The sequence below is a fragment of the Leptosomus discolor genome, chromosome 4 (assembly GCF_034619465.1).
Source record: "Leptosomus discolor isolate bLepDis1 chromosome 4, bLepDis1.hap2, whole genome shotgun sequence".
Lineage (NCBI taxonomy): Eukaryota > Metazoa > Chordata > Aves > Leptosomiformes > Leptosomidae > Leptosomus > Leptosomus discolor.
The window spans coordinates 10078247-10095165 of NC_141394.1; the positions used below are offsets into that span (position 1 = coordinate 10078247).

At 40.7% G+C, this 16919-nt stretch overlaps 1 protein-coding gene across 1 annotated transcript in view; it reads right to left on the reverse strand.

The window, feature by feature from the left end:
• Window positions 1-16919, reverse strand: part of WRN (WRN RecQ like helicase) — a 45887-nt gene that overhangs the window by 14166 nt on the left and 14802 nt on the right. Inside the window, exons 10-23 of the mRNA XM_086464900.1 lie at window positions 16265-16345; window positions 15187-15331; window positions 13884-13959; window positions 12809-12876; window positions 12352-12460; window positions 10587-10655; window positions 9946-10028; window positions 8731-8837; window positions 7917-8104; window positions 6856-7033; window positions 6084-6265; window positions 4980-5081; window positions 4522-4614; window positions 3071-3212 (exon numbers count right to left, since the gene is read on the reverse strand). Of these exons, the coding sequence (XP_086321026.1) occupies window positions 3071-3212; window positions 4522-4614; window positions 4980-5081; window positions 6084-6265; window positions 6856-7033; window positions 7917-8104; window positions 8731-8837; window positions 9946-10028; window positions 10587-10655; window positions 12352-12460; window positions 12809-12876; window positions 13884-13959; window positions 15187-15331; window positions 16265-16345 (1623 nt within the window). The remainder of the gene's footprint in view (window positions 1-3070; window positions 3213-4521; window positions 4615-4979; window positions 5082-6083; window positions 6266-6855; window positions 7034-7916; window positions 8105-8730; window positions 8838-9945; window positions 10029-10586; window positions 10656-12351; window positions 12461-12808; window positions 12877-13883; window positions 13960-15186; window positions 15332-16264; window positions 16346-16919) is intronic.

The window sequence follows — 16919 nt, forward strand, 5'->3', positions numbered from 1 at the left end:
TGCATGAGTTCAAACAGAAGCAGTTACCTTTTTAATTAAAAGAGCCTACAGAAGTAAAAATAAATTTAAACCCCTGTTTAAATCCCAGGACAGGGGTACAAAACCAGAAGCAAGTTCACTGCAGATGTCTGCTCTACCCCTCCTCCTCTGGCCTTCATTGCAACATGGGGTTTTTTTGTTTGTTTCAAGAAGTTGCTGATTTACTCATCTTACCAATGGTTCAGACCCTAAAAAAGCTGATTAGCTCCTGTCTGATGGGTTCTCACCCCCCCAAACTTGTGACTCAAATGGATGGCAAAGGCTAAAACCTTTGCAAGGGCTAATGCCCCTTTCACAAGGAGGGAAACTCCTGGCATGAGCCTGAAAAGTAATAACTTCTCTGAAACAGAGAAGTTAGAGAGGATTAAGCATTAGCAGGTAAGAGTGTCTCAGACAGAAGTAGTTTCAATTTATTGCTAGAATACAAAATGAACGTGAAGGCAGCTTCAGACCCTGTTATTGTAGATTTGCTGAATTCCTCTCCACTGGGGAAACTACATGTAATTTTTATATATACACGTGGATGTATATACACACCAATTGTATCCCCCAGAAAGCATATGTGCACATATATACTCATCTGTGATGCTGGTTAGGTAAGGACATCCCATGGGAGGCAGTGGTGGTGGGAAAAGCAGCAGGAGGTGTGACTAACAATTATAATCTTGGACAACAGAAGACAGTGGGGTGGAGGCTTGTCTCTTGCCATTTATAGGGCTGGTTGTTAACACAGGTTTTCCAGGTTCCTCTTAGTACCCTTCATGCTAAGCACTATGCAAACACAGAGCACCTATCCCCAAGAACACAGTTTTCCTTATAAAGGAAAATAGATCAGGCTGATGTAAAAGCAGCAGCCAAGTGAAAGAAATTCAAGACAGGCAGCAGTCAGTGCATGGCAGCCTGCTGAACTCCATACCATCTCCAGGGATCACAGTAGGGAGCAACATAGAGAATTTCAGACAGTCAAGGAGCTGCTACCCTGCACATGCAGTGAGATCAGCAGCAGGAAGAGGGGCTCGTTTCAGGCCTTTAGCAGCAGGAGATAGAAGCTGAACAGCCAGCTGCAGGCAAGAGGGACTCAGCTTGCTGCTGGAGGGGACCAGGGCACAGAGTCCTGATGAACACAAGCTAGTCACCTACTCAGCAGGCAGAGAAAGCATCAAGTCCTCTTCTAGAAAGCCCCCATTCAACTCGTAACACATCTTACTCGAAAGCATGACTACATTCCTAAGTTTTCAGTTACACCAGTTACATTAATTACTCCAACAGCTACACATTTTCAGAGCATGGTTCTGACTTGGGGAACAAACTCAACTACAGAAGTAACTATAAAAGGAACAAGATACAAAACAGTAAACTTTGTGCCCATGTTTGGGCTAAGCATTGTCAGTTAAGCTTGGCATAGGACTGACCAACAGAAGCCAAACCAGCAATTTCAACTTTGTACAAGTTACTAAATGCTAGAGGTACTACTAAAAGCCACTCGCAGTCAGTCACAGACTACTAACAATAAAATAATTGCTGAAATAACTACAAATCCTCCTATTTGCTGATAAAAGGAGACCTTAAGAGTTGCACATGCTTCTTTGCTTAGACAGGTTAGTACGATATTTCTGTCAATGCAGCTCTAATTCAGTTTCCCAGATGACCTTGTCTGCTTTCATGGTCTGACTCAGCTTTCAAATTCCAGGTGAAACATGGTCTGCCTTGTGGCCAACCCAAAGCCTGTTGGAGGCCACCTGGACTTTGCAAAAAGTTACCACTAACTTAAAGAGCATGAATTCTCCATAAAGTCAACAGAAGCCTTTAAAGCAACATACCACTGAGTCTCAGACATAGCATGCAAACTTACGGTGACAGTATTTCATACATATGTTCTAGCCTATATGTTGATGCAACAAAGTAAAGAAACTTAAAGTTATGCTAGCCCAGATAAGAGTGTTCTTGTAGGCAGTGAAAGGTTATTTTATATTTGCAGTACAAAACCGGCACCATCTTCACTTCTTCTAGTAATGTCTAATAAATTAACAATCAAGACTACATTATAATCTGTAACAGAATATTTTTCCCCTAGACATGCTTGTGACCATTAGCAATTTAACTTCCTTTTTAAAAGGAAAAGAGAGGGACATCATTCATCCAGTTTTATCAAGTACTACAAGTGTTTTTTTTCCCCAAGGTTGTAAACATAAGTGATTCTGTTCTTATTCTCATATTTCTGGTGAGTTTCCTGCCTGGTATTTAAAAAACATAAGGAAAGGTACATAGAAATAAATAATCTATATTCATTCTAGTATCCTACTTCCCATCTCACCACTCCAAGTCAGCCAGCAATACAAAACTAGAACACAAACCATCATTTGCTTTACTCAAGCATAAACCAACTGATTACCAAGCAAAGATGTGTTTTATTCTTCATTCTGAAAAGGCTATTCCTTTCAGGATAAAGGAAATCACACATCTTCATTAAAAAATATACTTAACTGCCTCTATGAAAACATCAAACTCCCCATAAAGGAAAACAAGCTCAAGCTTTACAGGAAGAGCTTTCAAACCTCTGCCAATACTTGGGCTGGTGTTCATGTGTTTTACAGACAAAAAGTCAATAACTCAAAAAAACCCACAAAATACAGGACAGCTCCACACAAGGTAAATAAAAGGTACTATTTCTAAGCTGAACTCTTGGGCCATAGAGGCTGAAAAAGAGAGCTTGGAGGCAGAGATTGTTCCTTTGCTGAACATACACAAAATGAAGTAGAACATGCTTAGCAGGTCCATTATTTTTATGGCTCTTACCTTCAAAGACCATTTACTTCGCTGCATGGGAAGTGCTGCTGAGCAGCTTCAGAAAAATCTAGACTACCTCTCACCAAATATCCAGCTCTCCAAGAAAAAGGTACTAAACACACATGCATGTGCACACATATTTATAGGTATGTATATCAGTGTATTGTTTGGTATATCGATCAAAAGGGACACCAACAGTCCCTTCACTCTCAGCACGCATACAAGGATTTTTACTATCACTTACAGACCCTCGGAGAAACAGAATGGGAAGTCTAGTTCCAAATTTCTCTTCCAGGGCAGTCACTGCAGACAGCAGCTGATACGCTTGCTTCCCAAAGTCCTGTAAACCACCTTCTGAGTCACTGGGGACTGCAAAACAAGAGGCTCTGAAATGCACAAAGGAAACCAAGTTTAGCACGCATAAAAATCAAGTCCTCTCCCCTTCTTTAAAATAGAGTGATAACTAAATAAAATATACACTTCAATTTACATTGATATAAACCATTAAAAAAACCCCAATTTACTTAAGTGTAAAGAACTAGGACTGAAAACCTGAGACCAAGCACAAGACAAAATTACTTGTGGTTAAGGCAGCTGCCCAACCCAACAATAAGCAGCTCTTCATGGTTCTTGCTGTGACAGAACAACACGGTCTCAGCAATCTTCTGAATTTAGTATTTGAGCACTGGATGTTTTAGGCATACATTCTTTAATCGCACCTAATAGCAGAGGCTTTTGTCTTTTTTTTTAAATAACACAAAGGAAAAATAGAAGGAAAAAGTAACCCCATCAAAGACTTTCTAGGGTTTGTCAGTGCGTTTATTACTGACTGGAAAAACCCATTGAAAAATTATTGGCACAAATCACTTCTAAGGAAGAGAAAAAGGACAATGATTTATTTCAAATTATTTCAGTTCTGCAACACAAATTCACTATGTGGCTCTTTACTGGCACAGCAACACGACTGCAGAGATTGTTATTATGATCTCTCAAATTCTCCTCTTGGTTGCTTTTACTAGAGGCCAGGCAAGTATTTCTTAATCCTCAAGCATTCAGGAAACGTAGCTGAACTGGTAACATTTTTCCGCAAAGCAACACAGCGTAGTGTCTTGACTCTGATCAGGGAGCATCAGGCTACCAGCAAGAACAAGGAATCCTTTACTATAACTTGAAGAAAAGCATGTACATGCACACAGGAGAAACTTGAGGAAGGTGTTTCTGCTCATACCCATGTCACTACCAACCCCTGGCTTCCCTTCAGCACATCTATGAGATTAGCAATGCTAGAAAGAATACATGTCAGCATACACCGCAACAGGAGACCAGCTCCCTTAATACTCTGGCAATTTAACCTTAGACACATGGCATCTTCTGGGATTAATTACCCAACAGGAATTAAACTGATGAACAAAAGTGTATTTCACAGTCTGAGAGTGTTGCTCTTAATCCTTTCAGGAACTGTGGCCATACTTTGATTACAGGCTTTCCCATAGCTTAATTTAGAGTTTATAAACTGCCTCATGGCTTGCTCAACTATTTAGGAGAAGGTTAGAGACAGCTGTTCAAAGATAAACTTCAGGCTGAACATCTGCAAGATCAGATACATAAATAGTCAATTCTTTTAGATAATTTGCCTTGTAAATCAGCCTGAGAGAACATAACCTCTTCTATCAGTCTTCAGGGAAGAAAGCTTACCTGGACCTGCAATTATCACAGCATTCTTCTGTGCCCATGATGCCAGAGGAAACCTTTCGGAGTTGTTTGTCTTCAAAATGAGACAGGATGATTCTACCCAAGGGAATGCAGGGAATTAAATAAAACAACCAAGAATTTACACATTAAATTCAACACAGAAAACAGAGTTGAAATCAGCATCATTAATTAATTCACTGGGGAGCCAATTATTTGGCCTCGATTCCTCTAAAGAAAAAGTGGGTTTTTTTGAAAAGCAAATAAGGAAACACTTGATGTATATGTATAAATATGCTGAAGGCCATATTTTTTGATACTGCTTTTTAACATAAAACATGTTTGCAGAACACATTGTGAGTATAAGATGACTTCTGGTTACAGCCTCCAGTTGTGACCAAGTTGCAATGGCTCTTAAAGCTGGCTGAAATGACATAAAGCATCAAGTAGATTCCAGTACTCACTTCCTCCTGCAGCTATTTGACACAAGGTACTTCTCTATTTTTACCAACATCATCAGTTTGTACAACCGGAACTTTTCATTGCGTATCTCATTTAGAAGATGTCTGTCAGTCAAAATGAAAAAAGAGCCTTAAATACTGACCACTATGCCCCTCTCCCACACCAAAAATGAAACAGGCCAGATAACTGTCTCAAATTCATCAATCAGGTAAAAAACCCACCCTACTAAAGCCAGACCCAATCTGCCTGCCTGTTTTTCCACAGTTTTGATCCGTATACTAGCACAGGGCATATTCAGAAGAACACCTTATGCATATTCTTCTGAATACGATGGTTATTCTAAACAGGGCAGAAGGAGAAAGCTTCTTCCAACCCACGGACTACTAAGCTTCAAAAAAATCCATGCCAAAAGGAGGAAAGGGTAGCGGGCATTGAGAGCACGCAATTCCTCTCTCTAGTTCTCTACACTCACCAATGCCACAGCTAGATTACAAAATATGTGAGGATACCATCACTCTTTCAAGAAACTCAGAGGTGGCAGGTTAGGGCATGCCTACTTGTTGCCTAATTTAATATCCTTTATAGTAATCCCTGGAAGAATCCAACTTAGATAATAGCATGGGAGTACTTGATGGGCGTATGGAACACGTGCTCTGCCCATGCTCCAAGCTGCTTCACAAGCCAAACCTGAGCTACCATCTGCACCACACAGCACTGAAAACAAGCCAATACTGCAGACATTGGGCACCACCTTAACACAGCTACACCATTCCAGCTCTAAGTTGAGCAAAGCAAGTTTCCGCCTGCCTGGAAAAAAGAGCACGGAAATATATAGTTTCACAGACTCCAGCAGTCTGCTGACAAGTTCAGCTCACTAAGTTCAGACCTTTCTGTGGTCCTATATGAGCTATGGACAAAGTTAACAGGAGACTTCTACAACCAGGACTCCCCCATACAGAAGAAAAAAAAAACAACACACCACTATTTCTCCATTTAGACATCTAGAAAGAAAAATAAACCACATTTTCCACCAAACCCATCCTGCTCCTCTTTCTTTTGGTATGTTTTGGCTATCCATGTCAAAGCAGTTGTCCTCAGATATTTACCTGTTAAAAGCCAAGTCTGCTGCAGTCCACAAGACATGACAAGAAGCAGGAAGCCCATCGCGACCAGCTCTCCCAATTTCTTGATAATACGTTTCCATTTCCTTAGGGGCACCATAATGAATAACCATCCGGATATCTGCTTTATTGATGCCCATTCCAAATGCCACTGTAGCCACAACACACTACAAAACAGGATCCACATGCTGAACGTTTTGAAGTAAGCATCAAGAATATGCCTGGATTAATACTTACACACTTGGTGACAACTTTTTGCTATGGACTCAAAATTCAGCCTAAATTACAATGGCTTCAAACTCACACAACTTCCACAATACTGTTGATTTTTGGTCAGAGCATGAATGCAGTTATAAACATCAGAGTGATGATATGTTGTGGCAAATGCTAGAGTGTTCTCAGGCAGTTATTCTCAAAAAGCACAAAAATCTATCACAAAGAGGAACACAAGTCGTCCCAGGATAACTCTTTGCCTGCTTAGGTGCAGAAGGAAGAAAGCAGCTCACAGAACTTGTGATGATATTGTGCCAGCTACTACTATTTTCCTCAAATGCTATGTATTTTTGAGAGACTTAAAGGCATTTGAAACATAAGCCAGGAATCCTATTACTGTCAGCACAGACCAGCAATTTCTTTGCCCAAAATTGGAGACAGACAGAGCAAATAGGAAACACATGCTGATACTTCCAAATTATTTCCTCTACCACAAGCACTACAAGGATAAATAGGACCAAGCAGACTTTGGTTTACTACATACCTGAATTTCATCCCTCATGAACTGGTGATGGGTGTCTTTCCTTTGTTTCATTCCCATACCAGCATGGTATGCACGACAGGGCACATTGAGTTTAATCAATTCAGACACAACCTGTTCAGTGGCCTTTCTTGAAGGGCAGTAGATGATAGTGGGGCCTTCAAACTCATACGCAGAACTGCTATAAGTAATAGCAACATGTAAAGACACAGAACAGAACCACCCTTCTGCAAAAAAATCTGACTGAACCTAGTTGAAAAGGCAACACAGCTCTCCTAGCAGTTCACTTTCTTGGGGATTTAGAAGTCAAAACAGATTTTAACTGTTTTAAGGTACATAAATTGCCTGTCCTTTGGAAAAATGGACTTGGAAGTTCTGATGCTCTTAAGTTTATTTTCTAACACACAAAAGATTTTGGTCTCTGTAGAAGCAGCAGGATAAGGCCTCTCAATTTCCTTTAAGTCATGAGGAAATATGCTCCTACAGCTGTTGTTTTTCAAAGGTCTACATTTATGTAACAAGGTACAAATGAGCAACAAGAAATTCATTCATGTTGCTGTAAAGGCACACATTGTAGCTTGTGACACGGAAAACAGGGCCAGAATGGATACACCACTGGGTCTAACAGAAAAGGACAGCAATTGTTCTGCTCAGATTAGCTTTACTAAAAAAATAGTGTTACCACAGATTTATAACACTCACACGCATTTTGTACAACCCTGTTTAGAAAGTTACCCACCAGCCAATCCATCATAATCATTCAAATTGCTACAGCGGGTCCTCTTAAGATCAAATGATCTTGAAGATCCTTAAGTTATCAACATGCTAGCAGAGAAAGTCCATTGCTCCTTGCCTCAAAAGCCGTTTTTCATTTGGAAGAGGGGGGACAGCATAGGACACGACAAGCAGCTAGCATGGTATCAGAGCCAAGCTCCAGAGAGAGCCCAGGCTCCTCCTCACCAAATCAGTTCAAGACTGCTACCAATTCTTAGTAGACACTACTAAAACTCCAAAATGCCAATGTATATCTGAAGGATCAATGAAAACGGGCTTAAGTCCCTTACCTTCCTTTCCTAGTAAGGAACTGCTTCAAATCCTTAAGGATATCTCCACTTTGTCGTCCAACTTCTAAGTACAGGTTCGGTCTGTCAAAACTCGTACAGGTGACCTGGGGATTCTTCAGGGTCAGGCAACTCACAATGTCTTCTCTAATTGATGGACTTGCAGTTGCAGTTAAAGCAACGATGGGAACCTGCAATGAAAAGCAGAAGAAAGTCAGAGAGCTCTGTTTCTTTTTAAACAAAAAAAAAGAATTATGAGTTGAACTTGAAATAGTACGTACACAAGCACTTTAATCTGTTCATGATCACTGCATCAGCTCAATTATTTGAAAAATATAGTTAATACTTAACTAGAGTTAATACTTAGTGTGGTTGGCTACATTTAGGGAGCACATGATGAAACTTCCAAGAGCAGTATGTAAAGTTCAGGCCTACATTTCTGAGCTTATGCGATAAATGCTTGAGGCGTGTCTCGAAATCACAGTTGCTTGCTCTTGCAAGCCACTCAGTGAGCCAGTTTAAAAATAAATCCCTCAATATTAATCCAGAGGCTTAGGGATACCATCTTCTCCAGCGCAAGAATTCAATAACAGTTTAATTTTCAGAAGTCTGTTAGTCCTAGTTCAGAATATCCTTCATTTAAGCATCTGGAAAAAGCCCACAAAGCTCAACCACTGCCAGGGACTGCATAAACTCCAAGACAGCATGGTAAGTATACCCAAAGAGCAACATCAAAAGATGGATTATTTCAAATGATCATATAACATGAGATAGTATCCTTCTCTGACATTGGAAATCAAACATATCAAAACCTCACCAATGGCAGAGCCTTCTTCAGGGAGCCTAAACTTCTATAGGAATTTCTGAAGTCATGGCCCCACTGAGAAATGCAGTGAGCTTCATCAACAGCTATGAGGGTAATACCTGGTGGGCACAAAACCACAGCAGGGACTCATTAATGGTAACCAACACAGTAAGCGACCAAACACAAACACCCCATTCTGCTCAATTTCAAGCTTGCCCAAGAAGGCACCAGCAACCTCGTTAAACTTCTGTTTCTAAAATGCCTTCTGCTGTACTGACTCCCCAAGCCCATTTTTATAATGGCCTCTAGTAAAAGGGCCTAAGAGCTTTCACAGACTTGCCCAGCACCACCTCTGCTTCCTTCTCCTCCAAGCTCCAAATCTCCAACATCCCTCACAACGGGTCAAAAATCTTGAGCTACCTCTGACAGGACCTCTTCCCACCCCCTGCTTACCAGTGTTTCTTAATAGTCACAAATGCTAATTACACATGTCTTAGTTCTATTTTCTGCATTGTAAAACAAAGCCAGAGTGTCTCAGGTCTGCACTGAAGACATAAGTGAAAGTCCAGAAAAATAGGGAGAGGGGTTAAAGATGCCCCTGGAAAATAACCTTCTATTTTCCAAATCAGAAAAATCTCTCAACTTGAGTTCTAATATCCCACTCTAATTTGCACATTCAAAGCACCCTAGTGTCAGAGCATACAGTTTCTTGGGACTCCAGAAATTCAGATGGCTTGGCTTCTCCCTACAGTCTTCCCTGCCTACAGCACTAGCAGCTCTTTCTTAGTAAAAAAAAAAAATCATCTTAGATTTTACATGCCTTGAATTTATCCTACTATGAGAGCTGCATCATCTTTGATGAAAAGAGAATTTTGAAGATGCACTATAGTGTTTTGAAACAGTTTCATTGTTACATTCTGAGAAAGATCAGAGAGATCAGAAGACTTACAAGGCTAACATGTATTCCACTTCCTGTGATTCAAAGATCAGTGTTTTAGCACCTCTGTTCCCAGTAACTTGTTTAACATTCCCACACCAAGATACTACACACATTTTTTTTTAATCAATGATAGGATCTTCTGACACCATTTATTGGCAGTCACTACCCTAGCCTCTGAGCTCACTCGTAACAAACTGGTGAAGAGTGTCCAAACATTACAAAAGTTTAAATGTAATTATGAATTTAAGCCGCCTGCCAACTCATCCACAACCTTTTCACCAACTTACCAATAGTTTGGTCAAGATCCTGAAGTAACTCTAAGTTCCCTGAACAAAACTCTGGAGTCATATATATGACTCTGTACTGACCCCTGAAACATCAAGAAAATACATGGTCATAGAAGGAAAAGCCCCAGAAAACTCAACCAAATGAAACAAAACCATGATTCTCTAGTAGGTATAAATGAAAACAAGTACAGGCTTCTGCATAAGGAACAAGAGGAAGGAAGTGAAGACTGTAAAAAGCATTCCAGAACAGTAGGAAAGCAAAGCAGTACACAGTATTACAGGAAAAGGAAAAACAGGAGAGAGATTTACTAGCCTTTAGAACAAGATGGGACTGGAACAAGAAGGGACTGTTGTGACAAATTGGTGACAGACGTAGGTCTAAGACCTATGTAAATCCTGTATAAATCACAATACGAAGCTGAGTCAATCAAGCCCCACCTCCCCAGCCAGAGGGCACAAGAGGGTGGCTATGGCCTCCCACACACTCAGCCTGGGCGAGTGCAAGCAATATCACTGACTACCAGGTTCCAGGTCTGGGCCAGAATCAAGAGTTTCAAGGATGACAGATCAGGGAGACATCCTACCCCTCAAATACAACTACATCTGAACCCGCAGTCCCAGAAAGCTTAGCTAGGACTTACGCCTTGATGCCATCTTTCATGTTTTTCGACTGAGCTGAACCAAGCAAGCAAGCTGGAATCCCCGACGTTCTGCAGAAATAAAAAGCACAGTCATGAACAGATTTACTCTCAATGCTTTCTGCCTTAGCTTTCAGCCCATGCCAGCACATTGCAAAGGAAGTTCAAGCTGCGCTGTCAGAGACTACTTTCTTCCAGAGATCTTTGTGGGGAAAAACCCTTTGAAAGAGCAAGAGTGGTCAGTGGCTATTCCCGCCACCCAAATGCTCTTCTTACTCCCCCCCAGCTGTCCCCCACCACACACGCACTTGATTAGCACAATAAGGAATGGGAGAAATAAAGACTATTTGCCTTGCACAAGAGCCAAACTTACTAATAAAACATCCAAAAAGAAAATACTGTAAGTACATTCTCTTTAGCTATTATCTTATGCAATTCATTAGATTTGGATGCAAGCCTGAGTAGCTTGCAATTTTTTGCCTTGCTTTTCAACCTTCTGTGAGCTACTGGTGTTAAAACTGCTAATTTTCAATCAGGTGGCTTCTTTTTAATGACAGATTTGGTAATTATGCTTACCAGCTCAGCCACTTAGTATTTAACCTCTTTCAGGACCCTGCAACCCCTGTCCTGTTAACTTGGTTATTTACTGCATTTTATTACAGCCCTTCATTTCAACAGCTTCTCCCCCCCTCATTCTTCTGTTTTAGTCCTTGGCAGAACTGCACCCAGACAGACAAATTACTGAATTGCATTAGGTTGTAGAAATTCCATCTCCTCAGCCTTCAGAATGAATGACCCACTGAGAAGGTAGTGAATAAACCCTCTCCACTGAGGAAAACAGTATAAAAGCCAAAGCAGCAGCTGAATACATATGGACACCCCGCTGATTAATACTTGGTCTAGGAGCTAGCTATAGAGCCAGCTTTGGCTGTCCAGCCATTCATCTGCACACAGTCATGATGTGCAGCAGAAAATATGATACATAATTGATGTTCCTTGCTTCAAAAAAATCTTCATATCCCCTTTTTCCACAAAAGACCTGCTCTTTCCAGGGTGGACAAAGCAGGAATGAACTAGACAACTCAGCATGATACTCAGAGCTTAAATGAAAAAAACGTCAGAAGGGAATAGCTGTTATAACAGAAAGCAAGTACATAGAGAAAGGATTATCAGTTATTAAAATCAAAGAGACTTATCTTGACACCACCTATAACTGCTCATATAGCAGCAGTTCTGTGTCACCCACTAGTTCCCCCATCAGACCTTTTAAGAAGCAAAGAGGCCAGGTGTTAGGAGACCTACTACACTGTCCTCCTTAAAAGTCAGTGCCTTAACTCTGATCTGAACAGTCTAGAGCTTCCAGCTGTATGTTGTTCAGATGTTACTTCTCAGATCCCAAGGAAGCCCTACCAAATTTTGACATTACTCTCTCAGGCTGAAACAGCCTGCAAAGCTCCTCCATCAGTTTGGTCTGCACAAAAAGGGGCTGTGAATCCAGAAATACTTGAGAAGGATGCACCTTCAGGAACCACCCACCAGCAGAAATCCTTCGCAAATCCAGCCTACAGTTCACGTAGCTGGCAAATCCAGTGATCTTAGCCCATGTACACAGTTTGCATGTGTTTCTTTAGAAACATATGCTTACAGATGACACACAAACAGCTTGCTGTACTAAGCTGCAACCCTAAACACCAAGAAATGCCACAAGCAGAATCCGTGGGTTTCCACAGGCAATACAGCAGCAGCTTCTTACTACAGTGTTACTTACGTCAGCTGCAGCACCTGGTCCTCCATCAAGGAGATAAGAGGACAGATAACAATTCCTGTACATCCAGTGTAAACAGGAGGAAACTGGTAGCACAAGCTTTTTCCATAGCCTTAAAGAAAAAAGGCAGAAGTGAAATACCATGCTTTCTACACAGCTATAACATACAGCTATAAGACAATTCTAACACCTTGTTGAAAGTTGATGTTCGTTCTGCTGGTAGAGAAACAAGGACGCAAGGTAAACATGCTCAGCATCTATTCAATACCCCTCTCTACACTAAGGTCAGTGACAAAGGCTAGGACAGAAAAACAAGCAGCCAGCATAGCTGGCTCAGACCTACAGGCTCAGTCAGGGCACCCTGCTCATACAAGCCACACGGACAACCTCCAAGTTTGAGTCCTATTCTCCCCAAAGAGGAAGATTTTTTGCTGCTTCTTAGGATGTAAAGGTAACTTACCAGTTGCCATGACAACAAGATTATCTCTTCTGTCTTCTAAAACAGAATTGATCACTTTCCACTGGACCCTTTAAATTAAAGGCGAATATTTTATTTTTGCCACCACACGTAACCAGTAATTTTTGTCAAACTGCATATCCAGTTGAATTTCAGGTTAAAGAAGCCCTTTCAACTGCCTTATATAGTGTTGTCTTTGCACACTGCAACCGCTTAAACACTCCAAGTACTGTGGCTAGTCCCACCAGCGTTACAGTGTGTATCTAACAGGACTAAGGAAAGCAACATTTGATGCAATCATTCACATAAGATCACAAATCCGTGTCTCCCATACATTAACTGATCCACAAACACTGTGAAAACTAAAGTTATCTTCAACACAAGATATTCTAAACAGGATCTTGATTTTCCCAAACAATTTTCATGCTTTTTGTGGTCTCGCAGATGTACATAACCGTGGTCAATTTAAAAAGACCCTGCACCCTCGTTTCCAAGCTCACCAAATATTTCAATTGACTAAAACAGCTTCTGCCTGCCCCCCTCCCTCCCCACCAAGTGCTGCTCTTAGGCCTTGTCTTGCACAGAAAGCATTCCACCACCAGGAAGATTTCATCCCATTCCCACTGAACTCAAGAACTGTAACAGCAATGCTCGAGTACATAAGCACATACTGCATTGAGATTATGCCAGGCTAGATAGGCAGAGAGGAGCTTATCCTTCCTTAATTAGAGCCACATAACAAAGGATAACCTGATTACTGAACTTTATCATACAGAGATTAACATCTGTGCAGTTTGTTGCTTGCTGACAAACCTGATACAACAAAGCTTTAATGACAGGAGATATGCCATCAGAAGAGTCAAGAAACTCATCCTCTGTGGGAGTACAGCATTGTAGTTAACACTCCATAAGATTTATTTTGACATCTTGTGAAAAGGCTGCTTTTCCTAGGGATTTTGCACAGGTCCTACTTTGTTAGTGGCTTCTAAAGTAAGTAGTAATAAAACAAACATCTGAGTTGAAAGACAGGAAAGAAAATGAACTCTAAAGCATGTATTTTAACAGAAAATATACTTACGGTTTAAAAGAAGAATGCCCAAAATATGTCTTCAGACATGCGATATGGCTTTCACTAGGTACTGGCAGCAATGGATCTTTAGTGGCAGAGAAGAGAAAAAACCTCATCTGTGATTAAATTCTAAAAAGACAAAGCACTGTCTTGACAAACAACGGTCTGCTCATGGTTAGTGATGCCCAGGGCCTAGGATCTGGGCAACCCCAGTGAAAAGAGAGACGTATCAAACTCTAGAGATATTTACCCACTAAAATAAAGGATTGAAAAAGCAAACAGGCTCCTCAGAGACCCTGCATGAGGAGGAGAACATATGGCTTGATTAGTGAGATAAAGCATAAGGTATTGTAATGCATAACTGCATTACTTGGAACACATTCAGATGAGGTACTAGAGATGTTTCACTAGGCATGCCTTTCAAGGCCCTAATGAAGTTACTCTTATCAATACCCCACACAGGAAGCTGCTAACAAAGCCATGGTACAAAAATGACATACAAGGGGATCCTGATCTTGCTGTGAACACTGAAATGTATTCTAGATAGGTGTGAAATTTGTATTTAACATTCAGCAATAGAAAGGATCACATTTCCACCTAGTTTTTGTCTGTTGGGCAAGCACACATTCCCTGTAACAGCCTGTCTGGCTATTTAGAGATGAACTGAAGAAAGAAACAATTAACTTTTTCATCCTCATCTATCTACACACATTCTGCTTCAAAGCAGCAAGTGGCTTTTCTCCTGGCTGACGCTGTTACTTTTAGTGACAAGGGCCACAGCCTAACTCACATAACCAGGAAAGGAAGCTTTCACACAGTAACAGTCCAAACAAGCCAAGGTGTATTTCACCCCACATTTCAGCCTCTTTTCCCCCATTTGATATGTCTCCACAAGGCCAGCTCCACAGTATTAGGTCAAGATCACCTGCAAGCCAGAACTTACTAAGAAATCTACCACAAAGCAGCAGCAGGGGGACAACAAAACAAAAGCATGTAGTGAAGGTACCATCTTCCCCTCTGCTGTGTTCTCAACAGGTCCCCTCAATTCTGTATGACCTCCACATCCTCAGATCAGTTCTGCTCCATTAAGCATACATAATATGTACTGGTCATGGCAGAAGTCAACCTTGGAGCCAAGGACACCTTTACATTTTCATCTTGACACACAGACAAGCACTCCTTTCAAAACACAGATAAGCTTTAACTTTCTACTTTAAGAAACTAAGCACAACATGTGGCTGTGCTTCCACATCTGCTTCTACAGACAGTGGATTTTTTTTTATTTAATCATGCATTATAATTTAAAACATACCCAAACATTCCTCCTCCTCTTCCTCAATGCCTTCATCTTCATCACCATCTGCTGTAACATTCAATTCTGCATCAGGAGTCTTCCTGGCTTCATCGGACTCTCCTTCAGTTAAAACTCCTTTGGCATCATCTACATCCTCTAAAGACTGAGAAATCAGGAAAAAAAGCTATTTCAGAGCATAAAAGGGTAGACACAACACATGTCTGAGGTAATATGATATAGGGACACATGAGTTGCAATCTATTTATGGCTTAAAACTTAGATCTATTGGCACACAGCACAGAAAAGCACAGTGGTCAAACTACTTTACCAGTAGCATTCAAATTCTAAGAGCCATTTCCTGGGTACCACTATAACAGCCTTTGTTTCTCCTTTGCAAAAAGGCCTTCGAAATTTGAGACATGAAAACCTGTTATTTTATAAAACTGAAGGCCAGGGTTTTTTGTTTGGTTGGGGTTTTCTGAGGTTTCTTTTTTTTTTTTAACTTTCATGAAGCCACAAGTTTCACTGAGAAGTGACTTAGGAAGCTTGTGACTGCTCTGGCAGAAATGTTCTGTCACCAGCCTTAAAATACATCTATCACTCTGGGGGATCAGGAAAAAAAGCTGGGTAAAGAAAAAGTAAGACTCAAGATCTAGATTTTCTTCTCAGGAAAAGTTATACCAGCAAAAACACTTTAGGGGAGGCCTGCAAAACACAGTTATGAAGCAAATTGACCTACAGCCCAGGTTAGCAGCACCTGCAGCACACAAACCATCTTGTCAGCTCAATCCCTTGGACAAGGGTTTGAATGCATGACACTTGGAGCAGATCATTTTATGAATGATAATCTACACCACAGTAAGCGGGCAGATCAAGTCCAAGCTAGTATAGTAAAGATGCAGTAGGATGCAAGTGATATTGAAGTCTAACACTAGTAAACTGAACTCTTTAGGTATCCACACATTCACCTGTCTTCTGTCCACCTTCTGTAAGCAACACCTTTTTGCTTCATATTCCCTTTGCTCAACTACACTCCACTGTGACTCAAGAGCATCACCATTACAAAAAAAAAGAAATTAAAGATCAAGGCACTCACTTTAAGCATCTCCATTTCCAGTTCTTCATCACTCTCAATGACACAGGAAATATTTTGTTCATTGTCTGTGGAGCATGCCTCCTAAGGAAAAAATATCTTCTTTGACCAAAGTTATTTCTATTTTACCCCAACCTTTCAACCTTCTGTACATCATGCTATAAGTCATTTCTCTGTATGCTTTTACTTCTTAACAAAAACAACTAAGCTCAACATTCAGCTCTGAAGCCTGCTCATTAAAAAAATATCCAAAAGAAATATTAGAACATCACAAGGCTCTGTAGTAAGAGATAAAAACAGTAGTATCACCAGATGTGTGAAACACTCAGAACATAAGGAAATTACAGTCTGATTTAGGAGGCATCAATCCACATTCAGCAGTCATTAGAGGGACTGCTATATACAGATCTCTTAGAAAAAGATCTGCTTTTTATTCATGACTAAGTTGGAGACACTCAAACGCAGAATTTGTCCCCATATTGCAAGAAATTCTTTGATAACATTAGCAACTGGAAGAGGAAAACTAATCAGACTATCTAGAGCTTCTGTATTCAGTACTAATCCTTCCAACTACATGACTAAAGAGAAGCTCAGTGCTTGACAACCTCCACAAATATTTTTTCAGACTCTAAACCCTTCTTCCAGCCCACCTTAATAT